A 12222-nucleotide genomic window follows, 5' to 3' on the forward strand; every position below is an offset into this window, starting at 1 on the left:
ATGTGTCACAAAGTTTCTTTTTTTTTTTTAAATCAATTCTTCTACTTTACATGTCTTTTTCTTTTTAGCTCCACCTCTACATTTGTACTTAAACTAAACTGAACTAAACTATTAACTATTTTCAAAGTCTTACTATTATCAGTTGATTGTTGTAATACCTAAAACAAACTAAATAAACAAAGGCTTTTCGTTTTTTATGACTGGATTTGTTTCACTTTGTTTTTATATGGCGGACCCTGCCACCCTTTCCTATTACAAATAAATCACAGTCCGTTAAAATGAGTCTTCATCGTCACTCTGAGTCACTTTTTACGCTGAAAGTACATTTTGCTGATAATGTTCGATATTCTGAATAAAAACCTGTTTACTAAACTTTCTGTGGCTGTACTTTTACTTCAGCAATACAAAAAAGTAAAGTTAATTTTTTTGATATCATATGTTATGTTTTATAGATAGATAGATAGATAGAGCATGGATTAAAGGGGAGGAGTTTAGTGTGTGTGTGTGTGTGTGTGTCGGCCAGCGGGGCAGTCTGGATGGTGACGATGATGATGATGATGATGATGATGGTGGTGGTGGTGGTGGTGATGATGTTGACGGTGACGCTTCTCGGGCTGTAGATGGAAACTGGAGTCGTGACGAGCAGAAAAAAAAAGTGCCGCCGATCATCCACTCAGCTGAAAAGTCATGCGGCTTCTGTTCTGCGTGTTGTCTGCGCTGGTTCTGGTTTCGTGCGGGGACGGGAGCGAGTCCACAGTCCCGACCCGACACTCTGTGCATACCAACGACCGGAACTTTTCACAGCGGGATCACGTGAAGGAGCAGGAGTCCTCTCAGCCCCGACAGCAACAACAAGTCCTGCTGGGTCCAACTTCAGGTTTGTTCTGTGCCTCAGCGCAGTAAAACTTGTAAGTTGTGTGTTTGATATGTTGGAGAATAAATAACTGGAGCTGTAGAATAATATTTCTCCACTCAGAGGTCTTCCTCCATCAGATTATGTCTGTCCTCATTCTGCAGGCCCACAGACCATCTGTATCAGGATTTACCAGCAGATCTACTGATCTGTCCATGAGTAATAGGTGTTGGTGTGTGAGCTCATCATCAGTTCCTCCATCTGTCCCTTTCTGCTGCTTCTCCACCACCAAAAGCAGCGATGTATCAGGCCATGTGCAATATTACAATATCATAACAATGTGTGAGCTTCAAATTGAATCCAGAGTTGACTTAAATATTCTTAAATCAAAGATGTGTCAGTGTTACTTGAGTTTAACATGTGTTGGTGGATCAAAGGCGGATTAAAGGTACAGTTCACCCCAAAAATTGAAAATATTATGATATTTCTCGTCTGTTTTGGTGTGAGTATCTGAATTTAGGTGATATCTGACATCCTGAGGTCTGCCTTACAACAGTGTTGTTCATCTCTGTACTGTGTTGCAGAGGTGTCTACTAAAGTTAGAATGCTAACCAGCTAGTTAGTTAGCTTGTCTTGTCCTCTAACACCATGTTCTACCACCTGTGGTTTCAGGTAGGTGATGTATACCTGATGAGCTTGCAACTTGATCTAATAAGTAAGTAACAGAATCTGAAGAAATGTCGAGAAAGAGGAGATATTAACACTCATCTTCCTGACTAAAAAAGAAAAATGCTACATTAAGCCATCTGAATCAACTTTAGCTCGTCTTAGCTCAGTAGAAGAAAGAGCAAATTGCCTCATTGACTCAGTGTAAACAACACTTTGACATTAAAATGACTACAAAGAACTATTAAGTGTTATGAAACGGTCTTGTGTTTCTTCTGATGACTATAAATTACCTGTAGCAGTGAAAGAGACCATCAGCGAACAGACCACTGTTTTTATAATGTTAATATAGCTGCTCTATGCCTCATATGTCCTCCAGCTCCAGAGTCATAGTCCTGGACAGACCTGCTGTAAATCGCCTCTGTATTGTAGCCTATCCCCTGCCTTAAAACAGGGAACTGTCAGGTAGAGTTCGGTCCCTGTCTGGTGTTCAGTGGGAGGCCGGTTCACTGAGCCACACTGACCTCCCCCATCATCCTTGGTCGTCTTATGGGCAGACTCCCATCAGCTAAAACGGCTACTTAGCTCCAAGGCTAACCGAGGCACCTGCTAACGGCAGGTAGTAATGTGAGCAGCAACAGGCCGTCATGCTGCCCCCTATAGTCCTGGAGCTACCTTCACATTATATCTATTTCTTGCAAATTGCATCCAAGCTATGGTGTTTTCCCTAAACCTAACCAAGAAGTTGTTTTGCCTAACTTAGCAAAACGCTGACTACATAACGTAACGTTAGATACATACAGTCGTATAACAGACATACGTCAACATTACAGCTTAGTCGGGGAGAATGCCATCATCCTGCGACGCCACGAGCACAAGCTTCTTGTTTATAAGTAACTCTGTAGCTCCTCCATGAAACTTGTCACAACAAGATCTGTGGACAGTCTTGAGTAACAAGGTCAGTGCTCTCCGGAGAGAAACATGGCTGCTGAGTTTCATAAAATGTATTATTTCGGGTGCTTTGAGCACCAGAAAGCTGAATGCCATTTAGTTCCATTATATAAGAGAGAAGGCAGATTCTCTCTTGAGGCTGATATTTCAAAAACTTCACACCAGTAATCCAGATGGATAAATATCACTACAGATAAGGGGAAAAGTTTTGGTTGGGATTTTGTATTGAGCTGTCAGTTTGATGCCCCTCGCTCTATATTCACTCAGATCTTGCCTTTACATCACAGCAGACTCTCTCCTCTTTTACAGCTTCTTCATTTTTTTTTTGTCCTGCTGGCCATTTTAATTATATGCTGCTGCTCCCTCTGTCTCTGAAGTACTTCTCTCTGCCTCGTTCATACTCGTCATGACATGAGCTTCTTGTTTACAGCAGAGCAGTCGGATGAGAGCTGAAAGAGGGATTTGTGGCCCCGCGTCCACTTATCAACTGCTTCATGACTAATTCATGCTGCTGTAGGAGTACATTACCATCCGTCATCACATGATCTCCCCCCCGTCTGTGTTGTCGACTGAAATGCTTGGAAATGTACCCAAGCATGCTGTTGTCTCCAGCTCCACCCCCGACACCCCCCCTCCATCCTGCAGGCCTGTGTGGTGTCCTGCCAAACCATCTCCTCTCGGCCTTCCTGTCCTTTCAGTACAGAGTAAACTCTCAGGGGGAATGATCGCCCTCTCTCCTCTTCTACTTGATACAAATCTTAGAAATAAAAATGCAAGAATAAACACCTCCTCTCTTGAACAGATGGCCAGCTCGCCCATGCATCTTCATTATTGTCCCTTCATAATGGGCGACAGATTTAGAGATTTAATCCCAGGGGGAGGATTGTGATTATTAGACAACAGGGCCTGATGTTTTTTTGGGGGGACAGCTCCACCCTAAGCACCTTTTATTGCTTCACTTCAATCTGATATCGCTGGCTCGTGCTCATGGCCGGTTTGGCCCACATATCAAAAGGGTGCACTTGTTTTTTTTTTCCGCCAACCGTGGAATGTGTGGCCTAATTCCAGCACACAAACAAGCATTTTGTGGAGAGAGGAAAGAGGGTGGGGGGTAGGGTCACCAGGGATAAATCCCTGTCCGACCATCTGTTTGTGTTTGCCGCCTGGTGGTCTCACGGAAATGACCAGTCAACATGTTTGTGCTCCTTCCTGTGGATGTTGATTTCTGCTCTTGATAATTATAACTTCTGATATATACTGTCTTTATTTTTCTTTGGCAGGCTCTCGGCACCTTGAAATCAGAAAGGGATTTGATTGTGATACAATTATTGATGCATCTCAATCCCTTAAAATGTTTTTTTTTTTCCTATACATGACACATGACATTTGTTCAGTGAATGATGACTAGATACTGTAATAATGCACAATCATACTATCATCATTACTGACTCTTCGTGCATTGAGACATCTTTCAAGAGAGAATCACGATGCATCTTAGAATCGATTTGTCCCTGACCCCTGCTGGAAATATTTTAAACATGGTATATAGACGTATTTGAGATGGTTCACAGTGTGTTTCACTTGATTGGACATCAGCCCCTGATAAAAACAGTATTCCAGTCACATAACACACACACACACACACACACACACACACATAACATGGGATCTCTTTCTCATCTGCCCCACTGGCCTCAGACGGCCCATTTCACTCCACTTCATAAACCTCTTTGTGGCACGCTTCACTTCGCCAAATGGGAAGATTATGGTAATCTGGCACGAAACACCTCCACTTCAGATGTAGTGACCCCCTTCTGTTCTGTTTGGCCACTAAGGCAGAGCACATATAAAGTGGAGGCTGCCTCTCCCGAAAAAAACAAGCATCCTCTTGCCCATCTGCACTGGTGTACGTGTCCCAGCGGGGTTGACACTAGAACTGCCAAACATATATGGCTGGAAATGCAGGCACTCCTGGCAGCTCCGGGCGTTTTCCCTGCTTCTGTTCAAAGGGAATTGTTCGGGGGAACGATAGGGGATGATCTGGTTATCTGGTTTTGGCTGTTGCCAAAAATATTGTGAAAGCTGGTGGCATAAGGCACGGCTTCATGAGTGTTCAGTAAAGCTTTGGCGGATCTGTTTTAGCAGCAGGATTATGAGCAATCAGACCAGCAGAACATTCAACCACTACTTGTCAGTGTTGTGAAATCGTCCCCATTAGAGGAAGATATTTATGACATTTAAACTGGTGGGATTGCTGCTACAGTGATATTGCAGCATTTACTTACTAATAAAAAGTGCAATAAAGACCTTTTTTTATGGCCTCCAAGCACAAAATAGCTATTCTCTACTGTAACTGGAGAGAGTTGATGATGATGGCTGCTGAGATTTATGGCTCCCGAAACTCACTCTCTGGCTCCAGACTGCATCAGCACAGTGTGGTGGAGAATATTTATAGGAGGGCAGTAGGTGAAGGAAGATACCTTGGCAGTGGTCAGTGCTGGCGGAGTTTCGCAGCTGCACACAGCACTCTTTGTACCGAGCAGTTTCTTTGAAGCATTGCTCGGCCGCTCCATCACTAGTTGATATGGGGCTCCTGGTCTCAGATATTGCAGCTGGTCTATGCATTTTCTAGCCTAATGCCATGCCACCTTCACAGCTGGCCACGGCAAAGATGTTGAGACACTTTTACCACAAAGACTAAATTGTTAAGCATTCCAAGCAGCAGCTTTAAAGCTGCATTAATGGATTTTTTTTTCAGCCTAATGGGGCAAAAAGAAGACCTTGTAGACACAACACTGACTGGCTACTAAAGTTGTTATGGTGGACATACCTCTGGACAGAAATATCTGGCTCTTTAGCGGCTAACGCTCCTCTGTGTGCTCCAGCTAGCTGCTAACTTTGTCAGCAGAGCTTGTTTACATGTTTGTAAAAATCAAAACAATTAGCCACATATGCTAAAATGGTCCATTGAGCTTACAGGAAATGCAGAGTTGTTGATGGATTTGTCAAGTTGAGTGACACCTTTTATATTCCACACTGACTATGTTTACATGTGGCACAGTTTGGCAAAAAAAGGTCCCAAATGTAGGCGACCACGGCAGGCAGGGTTGAAAACAAAAAGGCAAGCTTTATCGACATAAAATTTAAATCCACAAAAGAACAATAAAACAATAAAAGATTGTCAGTTCATCTGCATGTTCACACCTGCTCCCCACTCCTTGTCAAAGAGTGACGGGAAAAACACAGACATGCACGACAATACACTGAAGCTAATTAACAAATGAAACGCAGGTGAGTCAGAAAAAAAGGGCGAGAAAAAGACAAAGAGTGTCTTTATTTGTGCAAATCCAGTTGTGTTCTCTTCCGATCATGAATGTGGGCTCCTCTGATGAGCCTGCGCCTCGACCCAAGCTGAGCAAACTTTTGGCTAAAAACCAGAATGGAGACACGTGTTAATCAGAAAATGCTATGTTCGGTACATGGCCATATTTGGAAGATGCAAACCAAGTATGTCATTAACCTGCACCGCATCAAATTAATTATAATGTCTGAATAATAGTGGATTATTGAGTGCTACAGGGGTGACACATTTTTCTAGGCCTACCTCGATGGGATTGTTCAACTGGATTTTGGAATATAGCAGAAAATCAGCTCTGTGGAAAACAAACATTTATAATATAATATGTACACTTATTCAGAGAAAGAAGCTTCACAGATGTACACAAGTGTAAGTGCATAGTCAGAAGTAAAAAAAAACAAAACAAAAAAAAGTTACTTTTCTAGCCTTACATCGCTAATGTTACCTCACCAGTGCTTCAGCCGACTTACATTGCGATTGCATGACTTCCACCAATAAGCCTCCTCTGACGCTTGTTGCCACCTCAGGCCTTTGTTCAGACATCTAACTAGAAACTGAGTGAACCGACACAAAGATGCTAACTTATCTCCTGGTTTAGCGCTCTATTAGTGTGCATGTAAATGTAGTCATGGTAATTTGATCCACTGTTGAGATACAAATATTGATAAAAGCAGCTTTAATGTCTCATCACTGGTAGGGTTTGCTTATCTGCGTGACCACCATTTATTTATACAGGGAATTAGTGTCGCATGACTGAACATCCCTGCATTGTTATGCGACATGATACCTCTGAGAGATGAAGTGTTGTTGTCATGGACTTCATATGGGGTGTTGGTGCACAGTGTGAAAGCGGCTAATTGAGTTGGCGGATGAAGTGTTGCATTATCAGTCGGCCCTGAATGAGATACTCATGGAGCTCCCTGCAAAACAGGTAATGATCAGGGCCTCCTCATAAGACACGCAGTACTGGATGTATGTACCGTACTTAGCCGTCTGCATGCTGATGTAGAACAATGTCATCTTGAACGCGTGCCTTGCTGAACTAATTGGCCAGTTTAAACATTTTGCATTTGTGTCCGCCTCTTTAAAATCTCCCGGGATTAATTGATTGATATCCTCGGGGGGATGCTGCAAATTACTTTTCCTGTTTTTGTCGTCAGTGAGGTCCCGTCTGGGTTAACTGGAAACAAGGCCAAATGTGGACAAAACAAGAGGAACACCTCATCTTATCTCTGTGGACCTTATGATGCATTTTGAAAGTTTCGTGACTGTTATGTGTGAACGTTAACTTTCACGCTCCACTGACCTCCTCCCATCTTTATTGTCTATTCTCCAGGTTCTGCCTTTGACCTAAAGGTGCAGGTCGATGACGCGCTGACTCGTCAGCAGCTGAGCCAGGCATCGGTGGAGGTCTACGTCAACTATACCAGGATCAGCACAGCTCTTACTGGGGAGGACGGCAGCGTCTTGCTTCATGTGCCTCACCAAACTGGGATGCAGATCGCAGTCGTGGCCAGCAAGGACGGCTACATTTGCACACTGCTGCCTTGTAAAACTGACAGAACGCCAAGTAAGATGTTTATTTAGGGTCTCTGATTTTCCTTCCTTTAAACTGTGGAAAACCTGCAGAGTCCCCAGAATTAGAGTTCATATGTATACCTGGAGGATTTTACAGATGCCTAACTCTCATCTCATCTTTATTTCCCCAAAGTATATTAGCATCAAATTAAAACACTCCTGCACCGTCTCCTTTTCACTTGCAATCAGGGGAAAAAAAAAAATAAAAAATCACAACAAAAAGAAGCACATTTAAAAGCCAGAAACATTTGAATGTTTTAAATTCAGATCATTGGATTTGAGACTTTTTGAGGCTTTTTAAGGATTAATGTGGATATTTATCTGAATCACTGCAGATGATAAACTTAATCAAATGGATAAAATCAATGTCATGATCAAAACTCAGTAAGTATGTTTGGTCTGTTCCCGGAGCTTTGTATGGTTCACACAGAAGCAGAAGTGCTGGACTTCATTACGGAGCTTCATTTATTCATTCATTTCTCTTTTTGTCAGCTTAAAAAAAAAAAAATCTGTTGCTCCAAATCATTCAAAGCTGTGTAGGAATAGATAACAGTTATTTGTTTTATGTTTATTTTCAAATGATGTTGTGTAAAAAAAGAAATCAGTGTGCTGAGCTTCATGTTTTATGCATTTCCAGAACTATGAGTTTGACACCTAATTAGACGCTGCAACCGAGCAAAGCTACTCCCAATCTTCAGCGATTGTTAATTCATTTTTAAAGAAGAATAACTCATCATGCATATTTCCTCTTTTTCTCGTATCTTTGCTGCAGTATTTTCATCTGTCACCATGTCACTGCTGGGTCGGACTCAGGGGAACATCTGGCTCTTTGAGGATTCTGTCCTGATCACGGGCAAAACATCTGGTACTGTAAATGCTGTTGAAGTCACTTTTTTTAATGCTCTCCTTCTTCCCCACTCATTCTCTCTCCAGCTGTTAATAATCCTGTTTTCTTAAATTTGTAGATGCCTCGTCGCGGCCCGTCGTCCAGTTTCCTAAGAGCCTGCTGAACCTGACAGACGGCAGTAATGTCACCTCTGTTAAAGCGTACCTGACCGTTCCCAAGCTGCCGTCAGAGGACGACAACTATCTGAACACACTGGGCATCATGAGCAGAAAATCAGGTAGAGGTCAACTTTGAATGTGAGACTAAAATGAAGCACGACAGACTGCAGAGGTGGAAAAAGTGCTCAGATTATGTACATAACACAACAGAACTTCTGCAGGAAGATAGTTCATTGTTGAGTCTCACACTCAAAAACTGACACACAAGTTGTGGATTGTAGGGGGGTAAAAAGTAATTACATAATAAGTAAATAATTGCAGAACTGTGAATTAGCAGAGTGTAGATATAGAATACTTAATTGAACTCAAGGAAAGTACTCGAGTAAATGTACTAAGTTAGTTTCCATCACATTTGTAATCTATTGTTGGGTCAAGATGAGGAAAACCTCAGTGTGTGTAAGATGAGATGGTTTTTCCTGTGGCTCCATCTAGTGGTTGAAGAGAGAAGAACAAGTTTTAGTTTAAACTGACTGAACTTATTTCTGAACATTTGCCCTTAAAACTGATTTAGTCTGTCACAATGTCAAGCTGGGACCATTTAGCTGATGTGTGAACACTTGATTCAAGACACTTTCATCCCAGAGAAGGTCGACCGAATGAGTCTGGTCCACGTATTCTCCTGAGCACGACCTCTTTCTCTTTGTCAAGGATACGTCAGTGTGGAGTTGAGTCCCGTGGCGGCCGTCAGTGTGCAGCTTTTCTCAGGAGACATGGAGTTACATGTGAGTGGACCCGTAGAGATCAGCCTCAGCCTCCCTGACAGCTCTGGACTCCAGGCTTCCAGCGTTGTTCCAGCCTGGTTCTTCAACCGGACGACCGGTGAGGAAAAAGTCACAATCATACACATCTAGTCTGTTTCGATCGTAGAAGAATCGGGAGAACTTTGGGTCATTTCTTGGCGAACTTTGATATTGGAAACAGATTAGACTTGTTTTTCAGTGAATCAGAGCTACCCTTGGAAAAAAAAGTTGAGCACATTTATTCTAGTAATTGTGGGAAATTCAAAACGGTATTTGTTTTGGCTGCTGTAGGTGGGTGGATGAGAAAAGGTCTGGGGTCGGTGGCGTCATCGGAAGGAAAACTCGTGTGGACGTTCACAGCTCCTCACCTTGGTTACTGGATAGCAGCGCCTCTTTCTCCAACCAGACGTAAGTGCTCACTGTGAAGATGTTAAAATACCGTAAATAAGATGCAGCGCTCTGGATTTTTAATGCCAGAACCATTTGCATGTTGAGCAGCAACATCGAAACGATAATCAACCAAAACCTTTATCATCTTCACCTATTATAGTTGTGATTGCTCATGTTTTTATTTCATCCGGCGTCTTCTTACTTTTCTTTACACGTTAGGGTTCTTTGGACTTCACATCCCCGTCGACTTCGTCTTGCAGCATTCGTCTCTGCTGATTGTAATCCTCGGAGGAATGCTCGTAATTGTCACCTGTCTTCTGGTTGTGTTACTGTGTAATCGCAGGTAACAGACGCCTTCATCTCATACTTGCTCTCAGAAAGTAACTTTTAAAGATGCAGTATCTGGTTTCGTCGCAATTGGAAATCAAATCAACCATGTATAAAAGCATATCTTTAATTTTTAAGTTCATTATATGCTTCTACGGGCTGTACCAGAGGGTTGTAGTTCCTACCTACCAGTACTTTTAATAGTTGCTGATGAATCACCAGCTTGTAGCACAGTTTCTCTGTCATAAAGATAATTACACTACTTCTGTATGACTCCAATACCTCCTCATAGCTCTGAGGTTTCCACTGAAATTAGCATTTCAGGAATATGTTAGTAGTAATTTGAGAGGAGCTGCTAAGATCAGTATGTAAGAGTCAGATGCTTTCGAAACATACTTGGCAGGTGATTGGACGAACCATGTGTCAATCACTGTCTGTCACAGGCTTATCAACCAATCAGATCAACAGTAGGAGAGCGTTACCAAAGCCAGTCTAGAGAAGAGTGGAAACATAAGTTAGGATGTAACAGATGCTACAGCAGCTATGCTAACCTCTTGTCTGGCGGCCATTGTTGTTTGTAGCCTTTACACAGACTCCAAACTCCTACACTCAGTTTCATTATCCTGTCACTGTTTAAGTCAAATGTTCTTGTCTTGTTCACTCAGTGAAACTCAAAGAAAAAAGATCCTCCCTGTGATGAGCAGAGACCAAACCACCTCCACCTGCGATGAAGACGAGGAAGGAGAAAAGGGGGAAAATCTGCACGACGTCATATCCAACCCCAATGCTGTGGCCATTGCGGTGGACTGTAACGACCTGGAGCTCAACGATCTGAACGGTTTTGACAAATCGACGCAGCAGATCAGAGTTCCGGCCTCTCTGACCGACAGCTTGTTTTTCTACAACCAGCCTGTCGCCATCCTTCACGCTCCGGCGTTCTTCCATCTGGACGAGCAGCCGGATGAACCCCAGTGGAGCAGATCGGCCACTCTTCCTCGCACCGGGGCGACAAACGGCGCCGCCAACGAGAGCAAAGACAGCTTCACCCAGACGGCCCCAAAAGGCTCCTCCGCCAACCAGAGCCAGGCGGAGGAAACTGAGGACCAGCTTGGGGTTTTAGAGGGCTCTCAGGCAGCAGCGTCCACAAAGACATCCAGGGGTCACTTCAACCTCCCGGAGTCGGCTTCCGTCCCAGGAACTTTAAATAACATCCGGGGCGGCAGACACTCTGTGCACACCCTGGCAGAACTTTCTAAAATCCCGTCACTTCAGCCTCCTCGGGCCTGGTTTGTGTCACTGGAGGGGAAACCTGCGGCGGAGATCCATTACGCCGTGTCGGAGCAGCAGAGGAGACGGAGGCCGGTGGAGAGTCGAGAGACGAGCCTGGACTCGGGAGTGGATATGAGCGAACTGAACCAGACGCCTGGAAGGAGGGCCGTGACGCTGGAGCGCAACGCCACGTTTGTTAAAAGCTCATCCGGCAGTAAAGAAGCAGCTCCACAGTGACTCGACAGTCCTCTGAGTCTGAGGATCAGCAGCATCAGCTCCATCTGTGACAAATAACCTTCATTTTACACATATATTAATGTTAAAGTGCCAATCAGGACGGTTTTCAACAGGAGCGTGTGGACGTTACATCTGAGCTCCGTCTCTTCTGTCTCATTTTCACACTGATGATTTATTCAACACCTCCATAATAAACAGTCATTAACTTTTATCCCCTCAGTGTTAACAGGCTGTCATGGCGAACTTAACATGACTGATATTTTTATATTTAATGATGTAGTTTGATTTGTTTGTGCATGTTGTTTGTGAATGTGATCATGAAGTGAATCATTTCATCATATTTTAATTAAAAACTGGACCTTTGTCGCAAGTGTTTCTGTCGCTGACCAAACATGAGACGCAGTTTGAGACTTTGTTGTCTCCTCCTCCACTTATCCTCCTTCTTTCTCTCCCATCTCCTCCTCCTTATTCTCCATCTTCTGCCATTTCTTGTCATCGTCCTCCTCCCTCCTCTCCTAGTCTTCTTCCTCTCCTACCCTCTCTCATCTTCTTTCTTCTCTCCTCCTCCACCTTCTGCTCCTTCTCCCAACCTCTTGTCTCCTCTTTCTCCTCTGTGACCTTCCTTCTTCCTCTCCTACCCCTAATCTCTTCCTTTTTTGTCCTCCGACTCCTCCTCCTACCCCTCTTCTTCCTCCTCCGACTCCTCCTCCTCTTCCTCCGACTCCGACTCCGACTCCTACCCCTCTTCTTCCTCCGACTCCGACTCCGACTCCTACCCCACTTCTTCC

The 12222-nt window shown here is 43.6% G+C and overlaps 1 protein-coding gene across 2 annotated transcripts; it reads left to right on the forward strand.

Moving 5' to 3' along the window:
• The first annotated feature begins 567 nt into the window (after positions 1 to 567).
• LOC119025821 (protein FAM171B-like) lies at positions 568 to 11797 on the forward strand. Of its 2 annotated transcripts, none has more exons than XM_037109768.1 (8): positions 568 to 877; positions 7165 to 7398; positions 8179 to 8271; positions 8372 to 8530; positions 9120 to 9290; positions 9503 to 9619; positions 9821 to 9944; positions 10594 to 11797. In XM_037109768.1, exons 1-8 carry the CDS (start codon positions 688 to 690, stop codon positions 11432 to 11434), a joined length of 1929 nt encoding a protein of 642 aa, XP_036965663.1. In that variant the 5' UTR covers positions 568 to 687; the 3' UTR covers positions 11435 to 11797. The 2 variants fall into 2 exon arrangements, with proteins under 2 accessions (XP_036965663.1, XP_036965664.1); XM_037109769.1 differs by lacking the exon at positions 568 to 877 and adding an exon at positions 5848 to 5977.
• The last annotated feature ends 425 nt before the right edge of the window (positions 11798 to 12222 follow it).

The sequence above is a fragment of the Acanthopagrus latus genome, chromosome 9 (assembly GCF_904848185.1).
Source record: "Acanthopagrus latus isolate v.2019 chromosome 9, fAcaLat1.1, whole genome shotgun sequence".
Classification (NCBI taxonomy): domain Eukaryota; kingdom Metazoa; phylum Chordata; class Actinopteri; order Spariformes; family Sparidae; genus Acanthopagrus; species Acanthopagrus latus.